At 41.3% G+C, this 24428-nt stretch overlaps 1 protein-coding gene and 1 non-coding gene across 3 annotated transcripts; both read left to right on the top strand.

Annotated features, from left to right (window-relative positions):
• Nucleotides 382-455, top strand: TRNAN-GUU. Its single transcript has one exon. It is a non-coding gene; the product is annotated as a tRNA-Asn (tRNA).
• On the top strand, nucleotides 5418-23841 carry LOC8077664. Of its 2 annotated transcripts, none has more exons than XM_021446860.1 (13): nucleotides 5418-5879; nucleotides 9015-9087; nucleotides 9176-9309; nucleotides 9491-9709; nucleotides 9796-10973; nucleotides 11069-11403; nucleotides 11481-12922; nucleotides 12990-13150; nucleotides 13604-13764; nucleotides 19588-19742; nucleotides 20857-21464; nucleotides 21706-21816; nucleotides 23356-23841. In XM_021446860.1, exons 1-11 carry the CDS (start codon nucleotides 5766-5768, stop codon nucleotides 21058-21060), a joined length of 4176 nt encoding a protein of 1391 aa, XP_021302535.1. In that variant the 5' UTR covers nucleotides 5418-5765; the 3' UTR covers nucleotides 21061-21464; nucleotides 21706-21816; nucleotides 23356-23841. The 2 variants fall into 2 exon arrangements, with proteins under 2 accessions (XP_021302535.1, XP_002440987.2); XM_002440942.2 differs by having other exon boundaries at nucleotides 5419-5879; nucleotides 9389-9709.

Raw genomic sequence — 24428 nt, 5'->3', positions numbered from 1 at the left:
GAAATCTTGGCAGCACGACTTTTGATAAATGGAAATAATATACTAGTGTCTTCTAGCAACAGCACTTGAAATAATAGGGTGCCATGGCTGGGGTGCAGCTGTGCTATTTATTTTTAGTTAGATTTGAGCACGATCTGCTTATCGGGAGTTATGTAAACTGTTCTAAATGATCAGTCTGTTTCACTTTATTTCATGGCTTGAAAGGTTCATATTTAGAGAATGCAGTAATTCGACTCTGATGTCTGATTCATTGATTGTTATCTTTTTTCATCTTGTTCGTTGGCATCACATATTTAATGTGATCCTGACAATATCAAACAAACAGTTTGATCTTTGGCATACACAATACTTATAGAATATTAAAATATTATAGCCATCACAGCTGGAGTAGCTCAGTTGGTTAGAGCGTGTGGCTGTTAACCACAAGGTCGGAGGTTCAAGCCCTCCCTTTAGCGTATTTTTCGAACTTTTGCTCTTTTTTCTCTTTTTTATGTTTTCTAATTCCTGGATTCTTTTTAGAAAAAAAAATTTAATTCATTTTTTGTCCTTTACTCCTTTTTTCCTTTTTAATGATTGTTCTTTTTCCCCTTTATTGTGTTTTCTAATTCATGGATTTCTTTGTTTAGATTTTTTTAAGATCGGAGGTTCAAGCCCTCCCTCTAGCGTATTTTTTGAACTTTTGCTCTTTTTTCTCTTGTTTATGTTTTCTAATTCCTGGATTCTTTTTTAAAAAAAGATTTTAATTCCTTTTTTGTCATTTACTCCCTTTTTTTCCTTTTTAATGTTTGCTCTTTTGTCCCCTTTATTATGTTTTCTAATTCATGGATTTCTTTGTTTAGATTTTTTAATTTCTTTTTTTCCTTTGCTCTTTTTTCCTTTTTTTATGTTTGCTAATTCCTGGATTCCTTTTTCAAAGGTCTTTTCCCAATGGGGAAAGCTAACAATCAACCGAATGTGTTCTCGCACGAATTAATGGCCGTCAGATTTTGCGTGAGCGTCATCTCATGACGTTCACTAGCAGGCAGTTCCTAATTTATTTGTTGTTTTTTTTTGTTGCGGTTAAGCGTTGTTTTTGTCTCCTAATTTATAAATTTTTTTTGAGCAAATTCTAATTTGCAATTGCATTGGTCATGGAACAAATTTTTTTTTTGCTGTTCAGATGCACTAGAGAAGCTCTTTTTTGGCACGTATGTTCATATGTTTGGAAGGTAGGCCCACATTCACTTGTAAAACATGGAACAACATCGGGTCTAACGAAAACAGAGCCTCGTAAAGCCCGCGAGTCCAACATGGAACAACCTGAGTTTTGTGTATACATGACTGCAAAATTCAGAAATCGTCAGATTAAAATCCGATGGACCAAGTTTTTTTTTTTTGACGAGTAGATGGACCAAGTTTTGTGTGTTGGATGCTGCTGAAACACAATTCTTGTTATATAGGGTGTCAGCTATTTCGTGTATCGTCCACACTCAATTGTTGGCACACTTTTAAATAACCGAAGGACCGGTAGACATTTCCTTTGCTCCTTTTCTCCCCTTTTTATGTTTTCTAATTCCTAGATTCCCAATTTTTTTCTTTTTTTATGTTTTCTAATTTCTGGATTCCCTGCTTTCTCTTTGTTTATCTTAAAGTTATTTTCTTTTGATCTGCTTTTTTATTTTTAGTGCATGTTTGTTTTCGCCTTATTTCCATTTTTCTATTAGTGGTGTTTTCTAATTCCTGGATTCCCCTTTCCCCCCTTTTTAGTGTTTTCTAATTCCTAGATTCTTTCCCCCTTTTTATGTTTTCTAATTTCTCTTTGTTTATTCTAAAGTTATTTTCTTTTTCCTATATTTTTTTATTTTTAGTGCATGTTCATTTTTTTCCTTTTTTTTTCATTTTTTCTATTAATGGTGTTGGAGGCCTTTTCTTTTTAGTGCATATTTTTGTATTTTGAGTTTCTCATTTTCTTCTTTCTTTAGTTTCAAATTATTAGTTTTATGTTTCCTCATTTTATCCTCCTTTTTTATTTTTTTTCAAGTTGTCATCGTACTATTTGGTTCCAATTGTGTTTTTGGCTTCAAGATCCTAATTTATTTGGTGTTATTTGTTATTTAATAGTTTGGCCCAGCTATTTATTTTTTTTTGTTTGATTCCTAGTTGGCAGCTTATTGTTTATCCTATTTTTATTTTTTTGGCCCTAAGTTGGTTTATTTCAGTTTTTCTGTTGATTTTGTTTTTATATATTTTTTTTTGTTGTTGTGGTTAAGCGTTGATTTTGTCTCCTAATTTGCAACTTTTTTTAGCAAATCCTAATTTGCAACTGCATTTGTCACGGAACAAATATTTCTTTTTGCTACACTAAAGAAGCTTTTTTTGGCACGTATGTTCATATGTCTGGAACGTAGGCCCTTTCACTCGTAAAACATGGAACAACATCGGGCCTAACGAAAACTGGGCCTCATAAAGCCCGTGAGTCCAACATGGAACAACCTGGCCAACCGGCACACAAATACAACATGACTGCAAAATTCAGAAATTGTTACAATAAAACTCGATGGACCAAATTTTGCATGTTGGAAGCTGCTGCAACATACAATTCTTGTTATAAGGGGCATCAGCTATTTCATGTGTCATCCACACTCAGTTGTTGGCAGACTATTAAATGACCGAATGAACCGGTAGACATTCCCTTTGCTCCTTTTCCCCCTTTTTTATGTTTTCTAATTCCTAGATTCCCTTTTTTAATGATTTCTAGTTTCTTTTTCCTTCCTCTTTAATGTTTTATAATTCCTGGATTCCTTTTTTAAATGTGGATTCCCTTTTTTTCCCTTCTTTTATTCTTTTTTTGATTCCTAGCTTCCTTTTTTTCTTTTTTTTTATGTTTTCTAATTCCTGGATTCCCCCCTTTCTCTTTGTTTATTTTAAGGTTATTTTTTCTATGTTTTTTCATTTTTAGTGCATGTTTATTTGTCGCATTATTTCTATTTTTCTATTAATGGTGTTTTCTAATTCCTATATGCTCTTTCCCTTCCTTTTTTGATGTTTTCTAATTCCTAGATTCCTTTTGTCCCCTTTTTATGTATTTTAATTCCTAGTTTTCCTCATGTCTCTTTGTTTATTTTAAATTTATTTTTCCCTATGTGTGTTTTAGTGCATGTTTATTTTTCGCATTATTTTCATTTTTCTATTAATGGTGTTGGAGGCATTTTCTTTTAGTGCATATTTTCGTATTTTGAGTTTCTCCTTTTCTTCTTTCTTTAGTTTCCTATTTTCCTCATTTTATCCTCCTTTTATATTTTTCAAGTTGTTATCTTTTTTCTACTATATGGCGTTGAAGGTAGGCTCTTTTTAAGTGCATGTTTTTCTTTTTTTGTGTTTTCCTTTCATCTTCCTCTTTATTTATCACTAGCAAATATACCATATAGATGTATTGTTAAGATGTATTGTGACGCTGTGCTCCTACTAGATGCCAACTATCTTAGGTTGGTTAGGAGGGTATGATAGGGTTATTAGCGAATTTTGAGTCCTTAGCCTAGTGAAAATCAATAGGGTTCTTTGAAGAGGTGACGAGAAAGTTCCTTGCTTTAGAGGGCCTGTGCAAGGTCATTAAAGAGGTTTTTGAAAAAGTTTTATTTAGAACAACCGTTGGGTCGTGACAATATGAATTCAACATATAACGACCTACAAGTATCATGAATATTGTTAGTCCCTTAACCGTGTTGTCATTGAATCCACCAAAATCCACTTAAGACTTAAAATGCACTTTCAGTAAGTTAGATCCCAGTTTGGATTGGGCGGGGATTTTTATAATCCAATATCCTCATTATCTGATTTTAGTCTCTTTCTCTTCCTCTTTTGTTTCATTCCTCTTCTCTCTTCTATCTTGCTCTTCCACACTATATCGCCATCACCTCCTAGTGGATTTCAGTATGCTAGATAGAAAAGTCTAGACACAATGATTGAGGATGTGATATGCATAGCATGAGGACCTTATGGTGGGCCGCATGCTACATTGGCCTTAGTCGAGGACTGCAAGGATGAAAAACCTAATGGTTTTCTATTATCATTTGACGCCTATACTAAAGAAAACCACCTTCAAAATTCTCAGACGGTCAAATACGAATGATTTTGATACTTGAGTGGTCAAAGATTCCTTCTTTTGTGTTTCTTTCTAAATTTATTGTAGGAACTCTACATTTTAGTTAAAAGAGGAAAGATATTATGTACATTAAATATGTTGTTTTTTTGGATTTGGTAGTCAAAAATAAACTTGTTTTGAAGCATCTCATCTAGGTGTATCTGTTTATGGCGCAACTAAATGTACAATTATACACAGATTAGAAGAGAGCTCTTTCGAAAAGAGCAACGAGACCATCCATAACTCTACAACACAATACTACAAACTATATATTGAGAATAAATCCCGATAATTCTGAGAATCGAACTTGCGCCGACACCAAGCACACCTGGCTACGCTAGCCACCCGAGCTTGCTCGGTTCTCATTCGAAAATGAACTTTGATGATAGTTCAATCAGTGGTTAAAAACGTCTTCCTATTCGTAAATAAACTTTGATGATAGTTCAATTAGTGGTTGAAAAACATTTTTCTTTTTATAATCAATTCTTGTAATCCGTTTAACTATGAACAAAGCCAAGAGACTTGCCCGATTCATGAAAAGATCAAGGTCTTGTTTAGTTTTGAATTTTTTTTGCAAAATTTTTCAAATTTCCTGTTACATCGAATCGTGCGATATATGCATAGAACATTAAATATAAATAAAAAACTAATTGCACGGTTTGTCTTTAATTTATAAGATGAATTTTTTAAGTCCAGTTAGTTTATAATTGAATAATATTTATCAAATACAAATAAAGGGCTACTATATTTATTTTACAATTTTTTTTAAAAGACCCAACAAGTAGAGCAAATGTTCGGTTTAGGCCTTATTTAGTTCTCAAATTTTTATAAGATTCCTCATCACATTGAATTTTGCGACACATGCATGAAACATTAAATATAGACGAAAATAAAAACTAATTATACATTTTATCTGTAAATCGTGAGATAAATCTTTTAACCCTAGTCAGTCTATAATTAAACAATATTTGCTACGTACAACAAAAGTGCTAGCGAAATCAAAAAGTTTCGCGAGGCCTTAGGTTGGTCGTGGCAAATTCCGCGTCGGATCCGATCAGATCCGTGACCGTGATAACTGAGAAGGGAGTATAGGACAAGAAGGCTGGTCGCTCCCGGTTTTCGTCAAAACTGGAACCGTTGCACTCGTCGCCGTCCGCGGTCGGCGCGTGGCTCCTCCCCTGCCGGCTGCGTGCTCTCGTGCCACGTACTCCGCGCCTCCGCCGCCGTCCAACGCCCATCTAATCGCGTCCGTCCATCTCCTCCAGACACCACCGGGCAACAACACCAGCCGAAAACCCGGGGCTCTGGCGGCCTGAGAGGGTCTCGTCTCGAATTAATATTATATTTTGCGTCCTATTTTTTTTCGTTTCTATAATTTCCCCCGTAGTATTATACAAGGAAACTACCACTACTAGTCGTAGTAGTACGATTTCACTTTCACCGTCCGTCCTCCCTCTCCTCCTGCCCATCTCTGCTCTCCTGGCGACGAGCGAGCGCAGAGAAACCAAAAAAAAAAAAAAGACAAGAGAATTAAAAGGAAATATTAAAAAAAAAGGACAACGTGAAATACCCTAGGCAGCGATCTGAGGCGGCGCGGCGCGTCGGCGATCGGCGGGGGTTGGCCCCGCCCGCCGCCGCCGACGTCATGCAGGGGCGGCGCGGGGAGATGGGGTACGAGGAGGGCGAGCTCGAGCTGGAGGAGGGCGAGGCGGCCTCCGGCGGCCGCGAGCTGGTTGTACCCGACGCGCTCACCTACATCGTAAGAACATTCTCAGCTCCGTTCCTCTTCTATTTTCTTTTGTCATGTGTGTGTGGGGATTGTATTGGATGAATGGCTGATGGTGGCGGTATGCGAATGCGTTCTCGTGTCGAGGTGATTATTATTACTATTATTATTGTTGTAGCGTTGCGATTGCTTTTTTTTTTGTTTTCTTCTGCGTTACGCTTATTATGATACAAGTACTTGGTAGCAATGCTGCAGAGATTCAGGTCGATTTTGCAGTCATCACTGATTGGCATGAGTGCGTGATTGTTTTTGCAATCTAACATAAATGCCGTGTCAAGGGAAGGGGGGTTTACGATTCTGCCAGTTAATTGCTGGTCTCTGTGGGTGGATTCGGACTTGGCTAACCTGTAAGCTTTACCTGGCAATGTATCGGAGCTGACGTGAGAATGGAAGACTAGTTCCTAGTTACTTCTGCAATCCCTGAGTAGTAGTACTAGTTTACAGCGATTTATGGTACCCCTTCAGTGAATTACAAAGCCTTCTTAATTTCAGTGCTAGATTTAGCAGGTCAGTGGGACAAGCTAGCTGGATTGTACGGTTGGTTCACGTGCACATTTTCCGTTTTCATTTGCTTTTGTCGATTTTGCAGTGTATTTGAGTTTATCACTGATTGACATGAATGCATAATTGTTTTTTCAATCTGACATAAATAAATGACATAAATGCTGCGTGAAGGGGCGGTTTACGACTCTGCCAGTTAATTGCTGGCCTATGTGGGGGGATTCAGATTTGGCTAACCTGTTAGCTTTTACCTAGCTGGTGATTGGCAGCAGTATGGTTTGTACGGTTGGTTCACGTGCACATTTCCGTTTTCATTTGCTTTTGTCAATTTTGCAGTGTATTTGAGTTTATCACTGATTGACATGAATGCATGATTGTTTTTTCAATATGACATAAATAAATGACATAAATGCTGCGTGAAGGGGCGGTTTACGACTCTGCCAGTTAATTGCTGGCCTATGTGGGGGGATTCGGATTTGACTAACCTGTTAGCTTTTACCTAGCTGGTGATTGGCAGCAGTATGGTTTGTACGGTTGGTTCACGTGCACATTTCCGTTTTCATTTGCTTTTGTCGATTTTGCAGTGCATTTGAGTTTATCACTGATTGACATGAATGCATGATTGTTTTTTCAAGCTGACATAAATGCTGTGTGAAGGGGCGGCGGTTTACGACTCTGCCAATTAATTGCTGGCCTCTGTGGGGGGAATCGGATTTGGCTAACCTGTTAGCTTTAACCTAGCTGGTGATTGGCAGCAGTATGGTTTGTACGGTTGGTTCACGTGCACATTTCCGTTTTCATTTGCTTTTGTCGATTTTGCAGTGTATTTGAGTTTATCACTGATTGACATGAATGCATGATTGTTTTTTCAATCTGGCATAAATGCTGTGTGAAGGGGTGGCGGTTTACGACTCTGCCAATTAATTGCTGGCCTCTGTAGGGGGATTCGGATTTGGCTAACCTGTTAGCTTTTACCTGGCAATGTATCAGAGCCGACGTGAGAATGCAAGACTAGTTCGTAGTTACTTCTGCAATCCCTGAGTAGTACTACTAGTTTACAGCGATTTGTGGTACCCCTTGGTTGAATTATGAAGCCTTCTTAATTTCAGTGCTAGATTTAGCAGGTCACTAGGACAAGTTAGCTGGTGATTGGCAGTAGTATGGTTTGTGCGGTTGGTTCATGTACACATTTTCAGTTTCATTTACTTTTGTCTGGTTTTCCATTACCTGGCCTGCTTGGTGAACACTCTGCTATGTTATCATGGATATGTATGAACTGGCAATGTCTGCTAATTCCAAAAAGAAGCTTCTTTTGCAGATTTTCGATTATTCGATGTAGGCATATGGAGCTCATGCTCCAAAAATATAGCCCCCTCATTATGTTAACTTTAATGATACCATAATCTCCTTAGTTACATAGTTCTGTATGACTAATGAGGGATATTTGACTAAAACTTGAAGTAGTTTGCTATTTTGTTTTTCTAGTAGTAAACTGTATGGACTTCTTATTCCACTATGGGGGACCAATGAACTGATAGTATTAGTTGAATGTTGTATATGCTGAAGGAAAAATAACCATGTATTTTGGTAGGCTCTTGTACTTAACAATTTATAGGTTGGGTACAAATCAATTTCTGCTGTCGAGATCAGTGCCTAGAGGCAACATATAGACACAAATTTCCTCTTACACTCTGATTTTTTTCTTTGGAATTTATTTATTCATATTTTCAACTCATTTTTCTTTCTTTTTTTGACTGATGTAGGGCTTTCTAGCTTATTAGTTCAATAGAATTTGTGTGGGGGACACTACTACAACAAAAGAGTCACTAGTTCAAGCTAGTTGGGTCAGGCTAACTGAAACCTAACAAGACAAGAGACATGTAAACCAAAGAGGAACAAAGACAGAAAACTATTGCAATAAAACAAAATAGTGATACTAAAAAGTTGTAAAGGTTTTTTATTTCTAATTTCCATGTCTATCCAAACACTACTATTATGGTGTACAAAGATTAATATTTTTTCATTTAGAATGCAATATTATATGGTATGTTCATTCTTATTCTGGAATTTGATTCATCATTGATAACTATTGGTACATTGACATTTCTTACTTTATTGTGCTGCTTCATGTTCCTGTGTCAAAGTGAAGTGTTTTGGGTTAAAAATACCATGTAGTCAACAGTTTGCACAAATGGATTTTGAGTCCAGCTTTCAGTTATTAAGAGTGAGGGAGTTGATTGCACATCTAACTTACGTGGGGAGGTAACTCATACAGGTTTGTTTGTATTCAAGGGATTTAATATATTTGTTATATGATATTTTTGGGGTTACCTCTATAATTATATAAGTGATAATAGGTATTTTGACGGCTGAATTATTCCTTCTAAGCTTATGCTTCACCGCTTCTATTGATAGTGCATTTAACTTTGTTGCTCCATACCTGTCTATACTTCAAGAAACTGCTTTCTCCTTTTACATACATGCTTTATCTTTTTAGTATACACTCTCATAGTACAGCTTCATCCTTCTGGATGATCAGCCTTTAAACTTTTACTTGTAACTATGTTCCTTGTGCTAAAAGACTAAAGCATGTTGTATTATTTACAGGATGAAAGAATTCAAAATGTGTTGGGTCATTTACGCAAGAAATTTGAGGGTGAAATAACTCATATGAATTTGGGTAAGAGGAGTAAAATTGCCAACCTGTTTGCTCTTTAGAGTTATTGATGTTGTATTGGCTTATGTGAAAAATCGTTCACACTACATAGGTTCGATGTATGGATGCCATGGTTCATTCTTGCCAACATACCCACGTTCCCCTTTGGGTTTTCCTCAATATAGGAACACTGCAGATCCAAAAAACCATGGCAGTGGCTCTAGATCACCGTACGTGCCAACAGAGGTACACTTTACAGCATTTTACATATATTGACTTACTACGATTGCTGCCTACATGTGACAATATTACAATGTGCTTCCAGAATGCGCAAAAGAACCATTTTGTTAAGACCGAATTAGACAGCAGCACGAAAAATGATTACTGTCGAATATCCCACGAGAGTGATGTCAATCCTTCTCAACAGATGTTAAACAGAGCAGTCAATGGTTCTGAGCAGAAAGCACCGAAAATACGTATCAAGGTGAATAGCAATAAAAGTTTGCCAAAAAATACTGCTGCCATATATAGTGGCTTGGGCCTAGACATTTCCCCTTCATCATCTGCAGAAGACAACCTAGATGAGACTGCTGGGGCTCTGGTCCCTGAAGTTTTGTCTGATGAATCTCCGCGTACCATATTTGAGGTTAAGTTCTACCCTGTCCGTGTTATTGTGGTAAAGCATTGTACTATTGTTTTTTTAAGAGTTAATGCATTGTGTTGTTTGAACAGATAATGACCTGCCATTTTATTCCTGGAGGACGCTTGCTCTCACCCCTCACTGGAAATGTTCTAGAATTGAGACAAAAACCTAAAGTGATGGTAAAAGAAGAAGCACCTGAATTTCAAGTCAAAGCAGAATTGCATGGAAACTTGGGCCATACAACCTCTGCTACTCTGGATAACAAAGATAAGTGTACCGAGGAAATCAAGTCTGATGAAAACAAAGACAGGACTCCCAATTTCAAGAGTTCAAAATCCAGAGGTAACAAACCATCTGCTGTGAATAAGGGAACTAAGCCTTTACAGGCTGTTTTAGATGATACCGGTTCAAACTTCTTACCTACAATTGTAAAGATACAACATTCAGTCGAGGACTCAGCAAAATTTATAGGTGGGATTTCAGATAAAATGAAGGGATCAAAAAATAGTCCATCAAAAGGACGTGAAAAGAACAAAAACAGTAAGGAAGAGCCTTCGCTTGATCATGGATTTTCTTGTAATAACAGATGTGGTTCTGATGAGTACAATGATCAACCTTGTGCCATTTCAAGTCAGATGCAAAACATTCCCAACAAAACTTCATCACTGGAGAGGGACAACGGAAAAGTATTGCATATGGAAGATGAACCATCTCAGTACAAAAGCAAGGAAAACGGAGTCCTGTTTAGTGCAGATTCCATAGCTGTCATGGTAGGAAATGTTGATAGAAATTCATTAGGGGTGATGAATGGGAAGAAGAAGAAAGTTTCCTCTCCACAATCTGCGAAGAAGCTCAAGTTCAAGACAAAGAAACAATTGAATGACAACATCAACAGAAAATCTTATGGTGAAGATGAGGATTGTGCTTTAGACCATAGAATTGATTTGGCTAATTCATATCCGACAGATAAGAGTGTGAGGCTTGAGAAAAAGACCATCTCATCTGGGGAGATTGGTAACAAGTCAGATGCTGGAAATGACGGTGGCCCCAATATCTCTGCCATGTTAGATGAGAAATCAGATCCTTTGACATTAGTATATAGGAATGGGACTACAGAGTCATCTGCAACCCTGCCTGCTCCAGAACCCATTTTAATAAATGAACAATGGGTGTGCTGCGACAAGTGTGAGAATTGGCGCCTTTTACCCTATGGGATGAATCCAGATATACTTCCCAAAAAATGGCGGTGTAGCATGCAGAGTTGGCTGTAAGTTCATCCACTTTGTTCATTTCTTGCAAGTATTGTTAAATGCTTTATTTGGTTTATAAGTGTGCTTGTTTTGTATTTGCAACTTATTGTAGGCCTGGAATGAATAGCTGCAAAATAACTGAAGATGAGACCACAAGAGCCCTTCGGGCACTTTATATGGTTCCTGCACCTGAAAATAGCATTAAGGATGGTGGTCATGATAATGCTATGTCAGGCATAGGCGCACCTATTGCTCCAACTTTTCAGGGAAATAAACAGTCCATCAGTTCACTGGGGAAGCTGAAAGGTTCCCTTGATGGAGCCAATGTGGCAAATACTTTGGACTCAGCTGGTATGTCAAAGCCCTCAAAGAAGCTGCATGCTCCTTCAAGTAGAAACTTCCCTAAACTGAAGGAAAAAAGGAAGCTAGTGGAATCATCAGATAAAGGTGCACCACCTATAGTTTTGTTGAAATTTACTAATACCTTTCTGTTGTTTTGATTCTAATGGTTCACATTTCTGCAGGAGAAATTATTGGAAAAGATCAGTCACATCGAATGAGAAGCAGTGTCGGGGTTGATCATGATAACATGAGGGCATCAAAGAAAATAAAGAAAGAATCCAATGGCCCTGTGATGAAGCATCAGCCCTCTGAGTTTGAAATAAGCAAATGTAGTCCTGCCAGTGAGATTCTGAAAAACATTGAGAAGCGCAGTGGTATTTCTCCTGGCATGGGAAAGTATGGTTTATCTTCATCAGGTAAACATTCTCATGGTGAAGATAAAGGTTTCTCAGATGTGGTCATTAAAACATCAGATACAGAGAACTCTGGCCCTCGAGACTCATCCATTAAGAAGAGAAAATTGAAACAAAGGCAATCAAACCAGCATAATATGGACCCACACTGTAGCAATACTGACACAAATGGTATTACAAAACAGAATATTAGTGAAACTAATGCTGTGAAGAAAAAAACCAGGTCAGAACTGAAGTTGTCAAAGACAGATAGGACAGCTACCGATTCTAGAGTTGCTGGAGTTGATGATAGTATATCTACTGACAAAGAGTGTTTAAGTGAGCAACTTCAGGAAAATACCCATTTCCAGCATCCATCACTCTCAGAAGGCACCACAAAGAGGAAAATTGGTCATGCACAAACATCTACAGCTGCGACTTCAAGTACATCCAAGATGTCTAACTCCCACAAGTATAAAGCTGGTTTCCAGGAAATGAGGGCCTCGCCTGTAGAGTCAGTTTCTTCCTCACCCTTGAGATCTTCTGATAAGAATCCTTTAGGTCGACATAGAAGCTCTTCATGGACAGTTACAGAAAATGTGCAGTCTCAGGAGTCAGTGAAGAAAGGTTCTTCATGCTCCAACAGAAACTATGATCTTGGGTCTGATTGTGATAAAGCTAAGGCTCGTATTTCTGGTTGCTTTAACGGAGACGTGGGTCATCATGTTCAGAAGGATAGGGACTTGCTGAAAGATAAACAAGACGTGATTAATGCATGCCTTATAAACAAAGGTTCTGGACTCGGTATTAGAAATGTCCAGTTGAATCCTGAACATAAAGTCAATCCAGATGTCCTTTCATCACATGACAACCATGGTCACAAGCAACCAACAGGTCGTCAGATTGGGAAAACACCGCCCCATTTCGGTTCAAACAAAGGTGACCATGCAAACTTGACTTATGGGAATGTTAAGCCTGATAATGGGAATATACCACATAAGGACCAGAAAACAAATCCATCTGCAGTCAAAGGAAGCAAGCAGCAGCCATCCTTAAACAATGCATCAAATGGTGATGCCTCTTACAAGGCAAAGCAAATAGAAAAGGCTGTTATCGAAAATTTGGAAACTAGGAAGCAAGTAACTCTTAATGGTGATGCTTCAAATCTAACGAGCGCATCTGTTCTACTGAAGGAAGCTCGAGATTTGAAGCACTTGTCTAAACGCCTTAAGGTTCGTTTGCTCAAAACATTTCTTATATTTTTACTGTTGTTCCCATTCAAATCCTCTCCTGTTGCAGGAAAAAGGGGATGACTTTGAGAGTACAAGCATGTGCTTTGAGGCGGGTCTGAAATTTCTCCATGTTGCTTCGCTGTGTGAGGCTCCAAACGTTGATAGCTCCAAACAAGGGGATTCTGTACAAGCTATGAAACTATATTCTGAAACAGGAAACCTTTGTGGGTAAGAACATCCTTATGGTTTTATTTCTTTGAGATCTAGACAACAGTTGATTTATCATTCTTTTATTTATGATATTTGTGTCTATTAGACCAAGTTTCAATAGCAATTTTTAATTCTTGTAAGGAAAATTTACTATATTGGTTAATGACCATTTTATAAATGATGATTCTCTATGAAGAGAGCCTAGGTTAGTTGTTTGATGGTGTGGATGCATGTTAGGTGCTTCTTATTAATGAAAAGTTTCCTAGTTCCTCCTGGTTTGTCTCAAAGAATAGATGCTTGTTTATGCGGTTATAGACTTCAGTATGTCAGAACTTTCATCCTTTGTAAGCCTTTGTTGATGACATTTCATAATTTAAGTTACATAATATAGACTCTAATGTGCCTTGTCATTTGGTACTTGCGTTGCATGATTAACTAAGCTCTTCCTGTTGGCTTTGTTGTATCCAACAGATTCTGCGCTCATGAATTTGAGCGACTCAAGAAAATGGCGAATGCTGCTTTGGCATATAAATGTGTGGAAGTGGCATATATGAAGGCTGCTTTCTTTAAAAGTCCTGGTGTAATTAAAGATAGGCATGCGTTGCAGGCAGCGTCCTTGATGGTTGCTCCAGGTTTTTGTTTTCACACATGCTTTGGCTCATGTATCTAAATTTGAATGTAGCGCCTATAAGGTCATTACAGCCTATTTTGTTTGAGGACTGTCCTTTAGGATGGGTTTGTCCATTATGAGAATATCCAATTGTTTTTATTGATTGATCTTATTATCCTTTTCGTCTGTAATGGGTCAGATCCATTCTCAAACCAAGCTGGATTTAGAATGATGAATTATTCAATTAAACCTAAAAAATTGGGGATGCTGCATTTCTGAATATTGTATTATATAATCAAGTAGCATTGTTTCTTTCAAGATCTTCACTTGAGAAGTTATATTTTTGCACTTCGCTAGTTTACAGCTTAGCATTGTGATGAAGTAAAAGAAGGTCTCTAATGATTCTAGCATTTCAACCTTGCACAGATTTGGTAAATTTTGCATCAAATTTTCAATGCATCTCTTGCTCAGAGAGGTAGACGCCTAATCTACCTTTCAGATGCATGAAACAATGTGATGGAGGAAACACAGACTTTTGAGTAGCCTTGAGGCAACTAACCCCAGGCGTCTCCTTCATATATATAGAGAAAGACAGATATTGCATTGATTACAAACAGCTCACTAGAGCTTTAACTAGATAGAATAGCTGCCTGGGTACCCGCACAACTCTTGGGCAACCCAAGGTCTTTAATGACAGAAATTAACTAGCACAGTTATCTAAGAAATGCTTAGGAAGCAGGGCTTATTAACTACATTTCTCCCCCTAAGGCCTGCTTCAATTAATCTTGATCTCCTTGATCCCAATCCTGCTCCTCATCTCTTCCAGCTTGGTTTTGCCCAAAGCTTTAGTCAGTATATCAGCGAGCTGATCTGCAGTGGGAATGAACTCTGTCTTGATGCTACCATCTTCCACACAATCTCTGATGAAATGATGCTTGATTCTAATATGCTTGCTCCTGTCATGGAAAACAGGATTCTTTGCCAAAGCCAGAGCAGACTTATTGTCTACTCTGAGTTCCACCACTTCAACTTTTCTTCCCAACAAATCTGCAAACAGTCTTGACAACCACAAAGCTTGGGTTGCAGCTGTTGTCATCGCCACATATTCAGCCTCACAGCTAGACAGAGCAACAACTCTCTGTTTGACAGACTGCCAGCTGACCAGGCTGGTTCCAAGGAAGAACAAACATCCAGTCGTGCTTTTGCTTGAATCAACATCTCCAGCCAAATCTGAATCACTGTAACCCACAAACCTTGCTTTGCCTGTTGATCTAGTGTAGCAGAGCCCATGATCTAGAGTACCAGCCAGGTATCTTAAGATCCTCTTCACAGCCTGAAGATGTTCAGTTGTTGGCTTCTCCAGAAATCTGCTAACATACCCTACTGCAAAGGCCAAATCTGGTCTTGTGTGCACTAGGTATCTCAAGCTGCCAACCAGTCTTCTGTACTGAGTTGGGTTTACTTCTTTTGCTGTGCTTTCCTTGCTTAACTTCAGCCTTTCTTCCATGGGTGTGGTGGCTGGATTACAACCTGCCATACCACCAATCTCAAGTATCTTCTTAGCATAATGGGTTTGCTTCAGAGTGATGCTCCCCTCTGATTGTCTTACCTCAACTCCCAGATAGAAGGACAGAAGACCCAAATCACTCATTTCAAAAGTTTGCTTCATCTTTGCCTTGAAGGCTTCAATCTTCTGCTGATTGACTCCTGTGATGATCAAATCATCAACATAGACTCCAATTACCAGTAGGGACTCACCTGATCCCTTCCTGTACATAGCAGCTTCATACATATTCTGCTCAAAACCCATCTGCTTGAGAGTCAAGTCAAGCTTGGCATTCCATGCCCGAGGAGCCTGTCTCAGGCCATACAGGGCCTTGTGCAGCCTGTACACTTTCTTCTCTTCTCCTGTTACAGCAAAACCTGGAGGTTGTGTAACATAAACCTCCTCCTGGAGTTCTCCATTCAAAAATGCAGACTTCACATCCATGTGATGTACTGCCCATCCCTCTTGTGCTGCTAAGGCAAGCAAAACACGCACTGATTCCATCCTTGCAACCGGTGCAAAAGCATCTTCATAGTCAACTCCTTCCTGCTGCACAAAACCACGGGCCACAAGTCTTGCCTTGTGCCTAATTACAGCTCCATGTTCATCCTTCTTCAGCTTAAACACCCATTTTAGTGAAATGGGACGGTGACCAGGACGGGGAGAAACAAGTTCCCAAGTCCCATTCCGCTCTACTGATCTCAGCTCCTCCTTCATCGCTGCTTGCCAATCTGGATCATCTTTGGCTTCTTCATAGCTTGTAGGCTCACCAGAATGGGTGAGATTCAGTTCTGCAAACAGCCGCTGCGCTGGCGGAGGGGTTGGCTGATCACCAATAATGTCATGAATCTTCCGATAGCGGAGTTCTTCATCGTCATGGTAGGCATCCACCCTTTCATCATCATCTTCCAGGGGGGTCACATGCTCAACCTGAGGACTTGCTGGAGCTGGTGTAGGTGTTCTGGGTGACGCAGGCACCTCTGCCTCCGCTGCGGGCTCCTCTGCTTCTGCTGCAGGCTCTCCTGCATCCACCGGAGAGAAACCAGGCGATGCAGGATGTGGCGGAGGAGATAGTAAAGGTGACGCTGAACTTCCTGCTTCAGGGAGTTCCTCCGCCCATGGGAATTCAACAGAAAACTCGCTGCCCGCTGCTTCTGGTGTGCCTGCTGCTGGTGATGCCCAGTCCCAGCCGCGGCCTTCGTCAAACACCACATCACGGCTGACACGCACGCGCTGGGACACTGGATCATAGATACGGTATGCCTTGGCCCCTTCCGCATAGCCGATAAACACGCCAGCCTCTCTGCGGTCATCGAGCTTGCGAAGCTGAGTAAGCCGCCGGGTATAAGCCACACAGCCAAAGACCTTGAGGTGGCCGACTGTTGGTGCCCGACCATGCCACGCTTCATAAGGAGTGACATTCTTCAGCGCCTTCGTCGGGGATCGATTCAGGATGTGTACAGCCGTCATCACAGCCTCCCCCCAAAACCGAGAGGGCATCTGGCGTTGCTTGAGCAGAGCTCGTGCCATGGCCACCACTGTTTGGTTCCTGCGCTCAACAACACCGTTCTGTTGCGGTGAATAAGGGGCACTGAAATGCCGTTTAATACCTTCCTCAGCACAGTATGCAGTAAACTCTGCGACGGTGAATTCGCCGCCATTGTCGGTGCGCAGGACCTTCAACTTGCGCCCGCTTTCCACCTCTGCTGCCACCTTAACCTTCTTGATTGCTTCTGCTGCTGCGTCCTTGGATGGCAGCAGCACAGCCCACATAAAGCGAGTGGCGTCATCGACAAGCAGCAAGATATAGCGGTTGCCCGCCGGTGTCGCTGGCGTAACCGGACCGCACAAGTCACCGTGCACCAGCTCAAGCTGATTCTGGGCATGGTATGCTGCTGCAGCCGGAAAGGAACGCCGTCTTTGCTTGGTGGTAACGCAGGTGTCACACACCTGCTCAACATGGTCAACCACCGGCATCCCGCGCGCCATCTCCTCCTTGCTGAGTCGCCGGAGGGCATCGAAGTGCAGATGGCCGAAACGCTCATGCCACTGCCACGCCTCTTCATCCTTGCGTGCCGCGAGACAGACAGGTTGTGCAGCCTCAAGATGCAGAATATACAACCTATTCTTCCCTCTGCGTACCTTGGCGAGCAGACGGCGACTCTTGTCCCAAATGCGAAGCACGCCATCATCAATCTCAACCTTGGACCCTCCTTCATCAAGCTGTCCCAGACTTATGATAGAGTTCTTCAGCGCCGGAATGAAATAGACGCCATGAAGAACCCTCTGCTCACCGGTCTTGGCTTGGAAAACAATAGACCCGACGCCCTTGATCTCAACCTTCGACGCATCCCCGAACCGGACCGTTCCTCGAACGCCAGTGTTCAGATCAGCAAAGAGCTCTTGGCGCCCGGTCATGTGATGCGTCGCGCCGGAGTCCAGGTACCAGCCGCTGTCTACCTCTTCTTCGTCCACGCCGAGGTAGGCACGAGCGCGTGGCTCAGAGAGCTCGACGTGCTGCGCCGTGTAGCTGTGCACCAGCGTGCTCTGTTCCAGGCTGATGAAGCCATGTGCCAGAAACAGAGCACCATCTTCATCGCACTCAGCGTACTGGGCGCGCGCCTCATGCCTTCCTTGGTTCCCACCACACTGCCCAGCCTGATTTCCGCCGCCACGACCTCCACCACGGTTGCCACCACCGCGGCCAGCACGGTTTCCCCCTCCACCGCCGCGCTCTGCATCTTCACGGCGCGGCTGGAGACACTCACGTGCCCAGTGGCCTTCCTGGTTGCAGTTGAGGCAGGTGTTGGGGCCAACACGGCCAGCGCCTTTGCCTTCACCACGTCCGCCACCACGGCCAGCACCTCTGCCTCGTCCGCGTCCGCCACCACGGCCGCGTCTGCCGCCACCGCCATGCTGGTTCTTGAAACCAGAACCGCCAGCTTCTTCTGCGCCTTGCTTCTCCTTCTTCAAACGCGCACGCCACTGCTCCTCGGTGTACAGCAGCTTGCCGTTGATGGACACCGGCTCTGTCACAGCTTGCGCTTCACGTTCATCCACCGCCTTGAGCCTTCCTGTCACCTCCTCAAGCGAGAGCGCCTCAAAATCGAGGAACTGCTCGATGGCGACGACAATCTGCGCGTATTTGGCAGGCACCGTGCGTAGAAACTTCTCCACAACACGCTTCTCGTCGATGTCCCTGTCACCATGAAGAACAAGCTGCTGGTGCAGAGTTGACAGCCGCAGGGCAAAATCCTCCACCGGCTCGCCAGGCTTGACATCCATGTTCTCCCACTCCCGACGCAGCCGCTGCAACGTCGCTCGGCGGACCCTGTCCACACCGATTCGAGTCGCAGCGATGGCATCCCATGCCTCCTTTGCTGTCGCCTTGTCAAGGAGCGGGAGCCCCAACTCCTTGGGCACAAACGCGACAATTACCTCCAAGGCTCGCCTGTCGTCGCGATACTGCACTGGGCCTCCTTCGACAGCTTCCCAGAGATCGCGCGCCTGCATCCTGAGCTTCATCGTCTGGCTCCACTCATAGTAATTTGTCTTGTCCAGCATTGGCCATGAGGTGCCGCTGCCGGAGTCGCGGTAAACCACCCTGCCTTGCGGTGATTCATAGCGGCCGCCGCCACGACGCCTTCTGTTACGCAGTGGTGACTGCGAACGGCGCCTGTCCCGCGATGGAGTCCTCTGGCTCCTCAAGTCCTCCTCTTCCTCTTCCTCCTCTTCCTCCTCTTCTTCTCCCTTCTCAGCAGCAATTTCGGCCCGCAGCTCCTGCGCCGTCCTTGCTGCCGCCTCTGCAGCAGCCGCCGCCTGCTGTGCTGCCTGGACTGCCAGCGCTGCTGCTTCCTCTGCAGCCTTCAAGCGCGCGGCCTTGAGCCTGGCAACGCGCTCAGCAGAGGTCGACATGGGTGGAGGAGGTGAGGAGTTGGCCTCGTGGCTCTCTGGTGTCTAACCTAGCTCTGGTACCAAATGATGGAGGAAACACAGACTTTTGAGTAGCCTTGAGGCAACTAACCCCAGGCGTCTCCTTCATATATATAGAGAAAGACAGATATTGCATTGATTACAAACAGCTCACTAGAGCTTTAACTAGATAGAATAGCTGCCTGGGTACCCGCACAACTCTTGGGCAACCCAAGGTCTTTAATGACAGAAATTAACTAGCACAGTTATCTAAGAAATGCTTAGGAAGCAGGGCTTATTAACTACACAATGCAAACCTTCATTTTATTGGGGTGACATCAATGCAATTGAGTTTATCTTTTAAAATTCTCCTTTTCTTTTTTCTAGCGGAGTCTCCATCATCTTCTGCTTCAGACATCGATAATTTGAATAACCAGAGCACAGTTACTAAGGCTGTTTCTGCAAGGGGTGTATACTCTCCTCAGATTGCTAGCAACCCCATATCTCGGAACAATCATCATTTGATGGGATTGCTTTCTTATGTAAGTTCTTTATGTCATTTTCAGTTCTACCACTAGGATTTGTCTGTACAAACAGTTAAAATGAAAACAAATCCAGCAACTTCTCTCTCGCTAATACATAAATAGTCTCGCAGAAGCTTTTTCTGATGTGTAATTATGGAAGTCACATGACAGTGATAAGTGAACAATCATCTTGTTATTGAAATATGGTCCATACATTGTGAATATCAGAATGTGCAACTGTCTGTTCCACATCAGACCTTTTTTTTAATTTACTGTAATCACATATATAGATCACCCCCCCCCCTCCTCCCCCCGCTAGATAGTTCACCTGTGCAATTGTTCTGCATGTCCTGTTTGGCATATGTGGAGGCACTTGCTGCCCTTTTCCAGTATATTAAAGTTATGGTAATAAGGCCATGGAATTTGAACCTAGTTTGGGCAGCAAACTTCCTCATACATGGAACATAAGTGTCCTCTCTTTTGTAGTTTTTGTTTGCACTTGTAATACTTCCCCACCTTCAGATGGCCCCCACCTATTAGCGATGCAAGTCTGGATCAGATTTATAAAGGGTTCCCCTAAGTCACAAGAAAGTGACATCAAAATACTCCCTCTATTCCAAATTGTAAGTCATTCCAAGAATCTTGAAGAGTCAAACTTTTCAAAGTTTGACCAAATTTATATGATAAAACAATTATTATTATGATACCAACTAAATATCATTAGATTCTTTCTTAATTATATTTTCATAGTATACTCACTTTACGTTACAAATCTTAGTATTTCACTCTATAATTTTGGTCAAACATGAAAATGCTTTGACTCTCCAAGATTCTTGGAATGACTTACAATTTGGGATGGAGTAGAAAATACTGCTCTAGCTATCAATTTCTGCTGTACCATGTTAGTAAAATCTTCAATCTATTTGTTGGATATTCATTTGTTCATTCAGGTGTTCACTAGGTATTTATTCCTCAATAGATAATCTACAATCAATGGCCCTTGATTCTGTATCTTATAATTTCACATTTTCATGAAATAGTGCACACAACAGAGCTAAATGTATCTTCATATTGTGACCTGTGAGTAAGTATTCTAGTTCCTGATTTTTTTATTTTTTTATTTTTTATACAGACAGAGGATATAAATAATGCATTCGAGGGTACCAGAAAATCGCAAAGTTCATTTTCAGCTTATCTTTCTGGTATTGGAAAGACTCAGGTGGATGGAGTTGTTCTTGTAAGGGAAGTACTTGATTTCAGTTTTCATAATGTCAAGGGATTGCTGCAACTGATTCGTCATTCGTTGGAGTCTATCAACCATGAAAGTGGTAAATAATCTAACAGGTATAGGTCTCTCTGAATAGAGGTTTATGATGGCGAGGTTGCTTTGGCATTTGTGCAACATTGGTACCTCCTCCAATCTCGACGTAGAAGTAAACAAGTTTAGAGAGTAATCGGTTGTGAGCGGAAATGATTCACATCGCCTTCTCTTGGTTGCATGGAAGTATTATCTTGTGGGTGATCAATTTTGACCAGCGCCGAACTGCCAAAATGGGTTTCTTTACCAAGTCATATTGCTACTTTTGTTGCCCGGAAATATTTCTTGTAGATGATGGTTTTGACTACTGTCAAACTGGCAAAGGGGATTGTTACAAAGAATTAGCCTGCAAATGTTAATTGCTAAATCCAACATTCTCGGTTTCAGTGTCTTGTGAGTGATCAAATCCAAAGGCCTCAGCGGTAAGAAATATTTGCGCAGTTATATTATGTTCTTTGGAATATTGCCCTGTTTTTAGACAGCCCTAATCTCTCAAGTGACTTTCTCATTTTGTGTTTGTTTCTTGACATGAAATGTCAGAAATGTTTTTCTACAGAATATTTGTGTAGCCCTAATATCATGCACTAAGCAAATATCCTTTCCTAGATGTAGTCTCCTTCAGATTAATTCCATTTCTAACATATTTGCATTCCTTGACTGCAGTTCGAGGGCAGTCTCAGTTTTCTTTCCAGGGGGCCAGTGTAAGCTTAGGTCAGCACTCTTGTCCTAAAGTCTCCACACCTTCTATTGGGCTTGCGGAGAAGGTTCTCACAGGCAAGACTCCATTTGCTTGTTCTACAGTGTTTATCACTTTTGCTTTGTTTCAGTCGTGCACTCTGCATTAGTAAGATTTGCAGATATGAGTGAAGTAAATTAGGTGGTGAAGGATGAGGATAAAGTTCCTTTCCACGAAAGATCATGTGAGAATAGGCACATGAAATTTTAATGGCATTCCATGCTGTGTTCAATTCATCAATTCACTAGTTAAAATTTGTTTTTAAGATGCCTTTAAAGGTTAGTGTAATTTAAGTCTTAATAAACTAGAAGGATACCCTGCACGTTGCAGTGGGACTTTAGAAATAAAGCTGTTATAGGTATGTGCTGGACCTGCATGTTCTTGTATTGGTTCTGGTTAATAGCAAGCTAGTGTGAAAGGGCCTCTAGCTGAGTTGGTTAGTTGGCTTGAGTACTCCTGGGGGAGCCAATTTTCAAGATGGGGTTAAAAAAATTCTCCTCGTCTATCCCACACCAAAGTGCAGGGTCTAAGGTCTGTCCCCGGTCGTGGTCATTCTCACATGGGCTATGGACCTATGGTGCCGTTGTGTATGGGTGGGGCAGGGGTTCAGGGGTTTTCTCAACCTGTGTGAGGCCTCCAAACAAAAGCCTATGGACAAAAGGCTGTCTTACCCAGGTCGAGTTTTTTTTTAATGGGCAAACTAGTGGAAGAATCCAATAAAAAGCCTAATAGAATATTAGATCGAATTATAAGATGATGGAGCAGCAAAATGAATCTATGTCATGATGTGGATGCCTAGTATTTTGATAGATTTGAAGTAATTGCACTTAGTGGGAGATGACATGGATAACTTTTGTACTTGGTTGTGGATGATGTGGATGGTTTTAGTACTTAGTGGGGGATGACATGAATAGCTTTCATGAAGATATTGGAAGTTAGTGGGAGGACGATGTGGATAATTTGCATGTTGAGATTGAAAGCTAGTGGGGGTTGCTTTTTATAAGATATATGGATATGGATATAGAGATCAATGTCATGACTCATGAACTGCAGAGGAAATGCATCTTACAGGTTTGGTATATGCGCCTTTGATGGCATTCTCCCCAATTTAGCTAGAGTGCTTTTGCTTGCTGAGGAAATGCATCTTTGGGGTTTGGCTGGGGCCGAGGTCTTTCTGTCAGAATAGGTTTCATTGAGTTTGGTCAAGGTTGGTGTATGTATAACCAAAGGCGCGAGCGAATGTAATCTAGTTTCCTCTGTGTATGTGCATGTGTGCTTGTGCTCTTATCCCTCTCAGTCTCACACATCTTTGAGAAAAAAAAAACTCATAAACTGAAGTACTTAGTCTAAACCTTCCTTTTTCATATTTGTTTGTTGGCACATTGTGTTACAGTACTTTCAACAAGCTGCCCAAATCGTGGTCACCAATGACCAAACATAAGAATTATGCTAAGATAAATGTGAGGAACAATGGCACAAACAAAAGCTCGTTTTAGTTTGGCTCTTTGTAAAGCAATCCTTTGTCGCTCTAAATTTCTTTGGTGGTTGATTGTTGACAAGAGACTTGTTGATTTCAGGAGGTGCTTCAGGACTCAGCAGTGTCTAATACCTTACAAATTTGCGGAGGTTCAATGAGGATTGTCTGACTCCAATGTAGGTGTATATATAGGCCAACATTTTAGTTATTTCCTGCCTTTTTTCTCGATAACTGTGTGTATATTATACGAGAAAAGGAAGAAAACAGTTTTGTCATAATTTTAGCTAATGGTTGTAATTACTGCTCAAATGTTGCAAAATCCATTCTTTGGTGGCCTGGGAAAAACTAGTCTAGCCCTTGTTTAGGCGCATTGTAACTATAAATGTTTTTAGCGTTTGATACATTTTTTCTTGTGGGGCTGACCTAACAACAGATGACGATGATGGCACTAGCTGCTGCCTATCTGAGTGTTGTTTGGGTTCCTGCTTGAGCATTGCCATTGTAACGAGGAAGTGATGTAAAAGTTCATGCTGCTGTGCTAATGAAGAGGTTGTCCGATTGCTTTGCTTACATGTTTTCGTCTCCATTCAGAGTTTGTACGCTGAGTTGTACGGCATTAAGCCTTCTTTCTGTTGCGAATTTTAATACAACTTTTTTCTCTGCGGAGACAGTGTTGCGGTATAGTTCTGGGTGTACTTCTCCAAAGAATAGCATCTCTTAATTTTTGCAGTAAAAATGGTTTGTCCTGTTCAAGTATGTAAGAACGAGAGAATGAATTGAAGTGTGTTTTTCCATTGATTGATTTGAGTTTAAATACAGTAGTTGAAGGAATCAACCGGTGACACATCAGGCGACGTCTGTATAGACTATAGACCAAGCTATCGGCGGGTTAGAAATAACCAAAAAGAAAAAGATGGAAAGATATCCGCTTTAGGACATATATCCTTTACTTTTTATTTACAATTTAGACAAACAAGCTGAAGTTGTTCTAGAAACTATTTGGTATGATTTCAAGAGCAGTTCTGTAATCTATAATAATTTGTATAAGGTTTGCGAGTCGTGATAAGCCAATTTGTCTGCGTTTAGCTAGGCTCTGAATTTTTGTTCCTTGCAAGGGGCCTAGAGGAGCCAGATATAAATTATTACAGAACTGCTACGGGAGCTATTTTGTCG

Source organism: Sorghum bicolor, chromosome 9 (assembly GCF_000003195.3).
Source record: "Sorghum bicolor cultivar BTx623 chromosome 9, Sorghum_bicolor_NCBIv3, whole genome shotgun sequence".
Lineage (NCBI taxonomy): Eukaryota > Viridiplantae > Streptophyta > Magnoliopsida > Poales > Poaceae > Sorghum > Sorghum bicolor.
Note: the sequence above shows the minus strand (reverse complement) of the source record. Positions and strands in the feature narration are given on the sequence as shown.